This window comes from Nestor notabilis, unplaced genomic scaffold (genome assembly GCF_000696875.1).
Source record: "Nestor notabilis isolate BGI_N333 unplaced genomic scaffold, ASM69687v1 scaffold4532, whole genome shotgun sequence".
Classification (NCBI taxonomy): domain Eukaryota; kingdom Metazoa; phylum Chordata; class Aves; order Psittaciformes; family Psittacidae; genus Nestor; species Nestor notabilis.
Genome location: NW_009916846.1, coordinates 1 through 6,342, shown reverse-complemented (window position 1 = coordinate 6,342; position 6,342 = coordinate 1). Strand labels below are relative to the sequence as shown.

General features: G+C 41.5%; 1 protein-coding gene across 1 annotated transcript in view; it reads left to right on the top strand.

The window, feature by feature from the left end:
- The window catches only part of LOC104413703 (protein-glutamine gamma-glutamyltransferase 6-like), a gene marked incomplete at its 3' end in the record, with an annotated part of 7,750 nt that extends 1,586 nt beyond the window's left edge, over positions 1–6,164 (top strand). The window contains exons 2-7 of the mRNA XM_010024774.1: positions 1,194–1,364; positions 2,109–2,348; positions 2,854–2,972; positions 4,149–4,277; positions 5,042–5,219; positions 6,029–6,164. Coding sequence (XP_010023076.1) covers positions 1,194–1,364; positions 2,109–2,348; positions 2,854–2,972; positions 4,149–4,277; positions 5,042–5,219; positions 6,029–6,164 — 973 coding nt within the window. The remainder of the gene's footprint in view (positions 1–1,193; positions 1,365–2,108; positions 2,349–2,853; positions 2,973–4,148; positions 4,278–5,041; positions 5,220–6,028) is intronic.
- Positions 6,165–6,342: the final 178 nt, after the last annotated feature.

Below are 6,342 nucleotides of genomic sequence, written 5' to 3'. Positions count from 1 at the left end.
ACTCTGCTCGGGGGTCTCCACGCAGCTTCTCTTCTCCAGGCTGAACAGCCCCAATGTTCTCAGCCCGTCTTCATATAGCGCGTGCTCCAGTCCCCTGATCATCCTCGCGGCCTCCTCTATACTCACTCCAACAGCTCCACGTCCTTCTTATGCTGGGGACACCAGAACTGCACCCAGTGCTCCACGTGGGGTCTCAATACTCCAAGTGGATTTCATCATGATACAATCGTGCAACCCATAGCGCTGCCTCAAGATATACCAGTCCTAATGCTACCATCTGTCCTCCATGCGTTATCTTTCTCCCACAGAGCATGAAAAAACATCCAGCTTCAAGGAACAGAATTGTAAATAACTGAGATTCAGTGTCTGAAGGGGGCCTATAAGGATGTTGGGGAGGGACTCTTCATTAGGGACTCGAGTGGTAAGACAAGGGGTGATGGCTTCAAACTTAAACAGGGGAAGTTTAGGTTAGATCTAAGGAAGAAGTTCTTTACAGTGAGGGTGGTGAGGCACTGGAATGGGTTGCCCAATGAAGTTGTGAATGCTCCAACCCTGGAGCTGTTCAAGGCCAGACTGGACAGAGCCTTGGGCGACATAGTTTAGTGTGTGGTGTCCCTGCTCATGGCAGGGGGGTTGGGACTAGATGATCTTAAGGTCCTTTCCAACCCTAACTATTCTATGATTCTGTGAGATACGAGATACGTGAGAAGATAATGTGCAAGTCCAACAATGAAGATATTAGACTTCTATTCATCAGCTGTCATACAGCATTTCCAGGATCAGGCATACACTTGCTCATGAGAGTTTTAACACTTCTTTTTGTACATCTTTAAAGCATTCTGGGAACTAGAGATACCCCCCAGAAAAAGAGCAGGAACATGGTGCAGCAGAACAGCATCTTCAAACTTTTTACCAAGTCTTATCTAAATACAATAGGTTTTCTGATTTATTTTTTACATGAAAGATTAATTCCCTGAATGGATGTTTTCTTCTGACTCTGAAAGTTGCCTGCATGAAAGATGTGGTAGCTGTTCCTCTAAGTTGTTGTTGCTTATTTTACAATTTTTAATAACAGTAGATTTTTCCTAGAGCATGTAACTCCAGCTATATAATAAAATTACATTACACAAGCTGAAAAGATGCACATGTTTGAAGGAACAATGTTTTAGTTAACTTGCCTTGTGTCTTTCTAGCCCTGAAAATAGCAAATGTCAATTGGCAATCCAAACTAAATAAAGCTGCACACCACACCTCTGAGTACAGCAGCACAGAAGCAATCTTGAGGAGAGGTCAGGCCTTCAACATCACTCTGAACCTCCAAACAGTGCAATCTGGAGACAACTTCACCTTTATTGCAAGCACAGGTAATTTCCCCAGAGCACTCACATCCAAGTCACTGCAGCTCCACAACACAAGTGCCTTACAGCTATGCTGTCCATTCCTGAATCATTAAACTTTGTCCTGTATCAATTCAGGGTTTGTTGTTATTTTAGGCTTAGGAGCTCCCATTTTAAAGTTCCATCTGTACCTCCACGCAATAGACAGTTAAGGTAATAATGAATAGAAAGATAGGGGCCATTCTCCTTCTAAAAAACAAGCCTCTATCTCTGCTCCTAAGGACCTACCTGCAATACTGCAAATTGTCTTTATCTTGTCATCCCCAAACATTTTTACAACTCCACCTCTCTCAGCTCACCCTTGATTAACTTCATGTGCTCCCTATTACGAGAACATATATATGACTCCATTTCTAAACCATATCTTCCCCAAAAGACTTCTCAAAAAAATTCTCCTGGCAGCTACTAACTCTTAATGAAACGTGTATTACAATGTGTGGCCCATCCTGCCTGCATATTCTGTTTTCAGGACAACAAGCTTGTCTAGAATGATTATGGGTTTACTCACCTTTACTGAGTTGTGCATGTAACAGGTTACAAAGATTTTCTGGATAGGAGCGCAGCCAGTTTACATTGAGTAAGCATTTGATCTGACATGCCACTATCTCTCAGTGTAGTCATCAAAAAAATACAGAATTGAGATCATCACTGACCCCAAGTGTGTCACCCACAGCTGTCGTTCAGAATTGCTGTCCCTCTTCCCTCTGGCAGGACCATCTCCAGCAGAATCGCAGCAGACCAAGGCCATATTTAACCTTTCTGAAGAGGGTGCCAATGGCTGGAGTGCAACCCAAGAGCCCAGTGAGCCTGGCTGCATGAACTTCATAATATTCAGCCCAGCCAATGCTGTCATTGGACGATACAAACTCAAGCTCCAGATTGCTTCTGGGAACAAGATCTCTTCAACACTCCTGGGCCAATTTGTGCTACTCTTCAATCCCTGGTGTCCAAGTATGTTTTGATGTATCATATCCTTCAAATACCTCATTGTCTCAGTCAGGAAATCTGGGCGTCATGGTAAAGCATGCACCTGACAGTCACAGCTACAGAAAGATTTACTTTTTTTATTCGACATGAAAGATCAAGTTTTTGCCCCTTCAGTGCTGCAATGCGTCAAAGATCCTGCCTCTTCCTTGTAGAGTAAGAAATCAGAGGCAGGAAATATTCCAAATATTTATTCTACATTTTTTTCCTGCCTGATACTTGCATTCAGTTATAAACCAAGTGGTATCAACCAGTAAGACACATATTGAGATTAGCAAAGGAACAGGAGCATAGTCAGTTCCCCTTAAAGGAACTTCATGCTTGTATTATACACTCTCTAAATGATGAGGGAGTCCTAGAGTGTGAAAGCGCAGGCAGCCTGACTTTTTTCCCTGAACTCCCCTTCAAATGAGATTTTCACTTAGAGCAAAACAACTCTGCTTTCAGCCTGTCTATCTCATTCTGCTTCTAGATGATGACGTCTATATGCCTAATGAAAAGGAGCGATGGGAGTATGTCCTGAATGAGAGTGGAATCATATTTCAGGGACTGGAAAAATATATTCAACAAGAAGCTTGGAACTATGGACAGGTAAACAGCATCACCTATTTTAGAATGCTGAAAATAAGAACAGAAGGTAAATAGGCTCTTGAGGAGGGACAGTAATTATCTCATAGCATAAGAGTTCAGAATTCCTCTCTCACTTCTGATTTTCTTGCAGTGCAGGTATGTATCTCATTTATTGACACATTATAGCAGCATCAGGATCATCTTCCCTGTCTGGCATATGCTAATACCAAAATAAAAGAAACAAAGCATAACTTTCCTTTTCTTTTGCCTATTACAGAAACTGGCAAAATTCTACTTGTTTCTTGACCCTTGTAAAGGGCAAAGGAAAATATTACAGTATTAACCTCTAGGTATTGCAAGGCTAGTACATCTAAATATTTCCAGAGCTGGTTCAATAACGGGGCAGAAGATACTAAAAGGATATCCCAAATCTACTCAACTGAAATAACTCAAGTTGGGATTTTTGAAAATCAGTTTGGCTTTCTAAGCATAACTGCTACAGTCATGACTATAGCCTATATGTAGTCACACTGCTATCCTGCAACTTGTTGGGACAGTCAAAACCATTCCTGACCACTTCATGGCTTACTTTTGCACTAGTAGCTGTACACAGTGCTCCCCCTGATCAGTGTGACTACTTTTACTCTAATAAGCGAAACAAGGCCAGACCTGCTTTCTGTCTTAGAGGACACGCAGCATCCTTGCCTGACTGCATCCATGCAGCACAGCACCTTGGCACTCTGGGCCCAACACAGCGTCCCAGTGAATCTAATCCATGATAATTATTTTTGTTTATTTCTTTCAGTTTAGATCATCTGATATAAGGTGTTGACAGTCCATCAGCTTTTATAATATAAGGGTACCTGTAGGAGCATGACAAGATGTGAGAGAGTGAGAAGCCTGCTGAGCCAGATCTGGAGTGGTCTTGTGTGTTCCACCAAGCCATGTAATGTCTTTGTGAATGCTAGTAGCAATGGCCCCAAACTGTGCTCAGAAACATGCTGTCTTTCAAATACCATGGAGGCTCAGCAGCCTAGTGCTTGTTTTCTTCGTGGCCCTATTTTCTTTAACAGTACAAAAAATGCCTGTATTACCAACATCATCCTATTGCACTAGGAGAAGGAGAGTAGGTGGGGAGTTCATCCTTGGGTTGATTTATGAAATTAGCCTTTAATATATTGATTATTTTGATTTCAGTTTGAAGAGGATATCCTTGATATCTCTCTGGCTATACTAGATCGAAGCCTGAACCACTGCCAAGATCCAGCTGTCGATGTATCCAACCGAAACAATCCTGTCTATGTGAGCAGGGTTGTCAGTGCCATGGTAAAGTGATCAACTAGTTACAGCTGTACAATACACTTACTAACAAAACCCCCAATACTTTATTGTGAATTTATCGGAGTAGCTAACTTTTCTGGGAAAAAAAAGTAGCTACAGAAGAGATAAAATGGAGATACATTCTCCAAAATTACTCATAGAATGTTTTGGGGACCTTAAAGCTCATCCAGTTCCAACTACCTGCCATGTGCAGGGACACCTGCCACTAGACCAGGTTGCTCAAAGCCCCATCTAACCTGGCCTTGAACACTGCCAGGGATGGGGCAGCCACAGCTTCTCTGGGTAACCTGGGAACAGATCTTTCACTAATCTGGAAAGCTTGTGTCCATTCTGAAATAATTTGCTAAGTTTTCCAAACACCAAGAGAAACATGGAATATTTTGGAAAACCAGTGTTGGTATAGCTGCATTTTATGTGTGTATTTAGTATTCTTCACTTAAATGGTATTCGTTCAGAGAGACCTGTATGTATTTCCTTCAACAGTTACACCTTCTCAACACATCCCCCATCCTCACAAACATACTGCACAAGTGGACCACTGAAGTTTTTCATATTACAAACAATACATGCCTTACTACCACATTCCAACTGTTGCATGTGAGCAGACAAAATTCTGTCTTGGATTCAAATACTATATCCCACCACTCAGCCAATGAGAAAGGTGGCACAAACAGGGTCATTTCTGCCTATTTCCCTCTCTCCCTTTTTCTGTAAATGTTTTAAGTCTGTCATGAGGAGGACTCTTTCAGGTTAACAGCAATGATGAAAAAGGAGTAGTGGAAGGGAAGTGGAATGGAAAGTACTGCTCAGGAACCAACCCCCTGCGGTGGAGTGGAAGCGTGACCATCCTTCGAAAGTGGTACAGGGGCAGGTACAAACCTGTCCGGTATGGCCAGTGCTGGGTCTTCGCAGGAGTAATGTGCACAGGTATACATGAAGGGGTGAAGAATACTATCAGAAAGGAAGCTTAATAGAATTTCTGTAGCTTTAACTTTGTGATGTTGAAGCTTTGACAGAGAGAGTGAAGAACCTATGCTTTCCATGCATGAAGGGTTATTTTCTTCAATTTTAAACAGCCATAAGTTGTAGTACTGCACCCTAGTTTTGTGAATCATCAAACAAAACGCAAAGCAGTTTGCCAGGCTGAAAAGAGCAAGGTTTCCTGTTTCAAAGCTAGAGTTCAAAGAAAACCAGTGCTCTCCTATGTCCTCACAATGCCAGTGTTGTGTCTTAACTACTGATGACAGAAAAACAAATCACATTTCTGAGGACCTATAAAAGGAGCTGCAAGTTGGGAAAAGCATTTCATCCTAGCAGTTTCCATTCAGAGGTGCTCTGAGAGACAAGAGTCACTCTGGGGAAAATACAAAGGAAAAATAATGTAACTGAGGAGTATGTCTCAGAAATGAAGAGGAAAAAGAAGAAGGTAACAAAAACAAACACAGGGAGAAAATGGGAGAGAGAACAGGATGAAGAATGAAAGATTAAAATAAATGGGTGAATCTAACTCTTAAAAAAACATGGCAGCTAAGAATGTCACTTGAGTGGAACTGCCTTCTAAGCAATTGTGCACGATGACAGTGACTAGCATCATTTTCTAAGAGGGAAGTTTCTGAGGGCTTGTTTCCCCACTGAAAACATATACACTAGACTGCTTTTCCTAAAAAAACAGAAAAACACTTTCTAAATGTCTGTAGAATGGATTTACAGCACATTTATGGTATTCTGTATTGCAGTCCTGAGATCCTTGGGAATACCTACTCGTGTTATCACAAACTTCAACTCTGCCCATGACAGGAATATAAATCTGAGTGTTGATAAGTACATTGACATTTCTGGAAAGACCCTGCACTTGACTGAAGACAGTGTGTGGTAAATATAACTTTTTTTCTTAATATTTCTTCCAGTATATTCTCCTCTAACTAAAAGGTCATGCTCCTGAAAAACCACATGCTCCCAGTGATATAAAATCCTATACCAAAGAATCAGCAGAGTGTTCAGATATCATAGAATTATAGACTGGGTTGGGTTGGAAAGGACCTCAAGATCA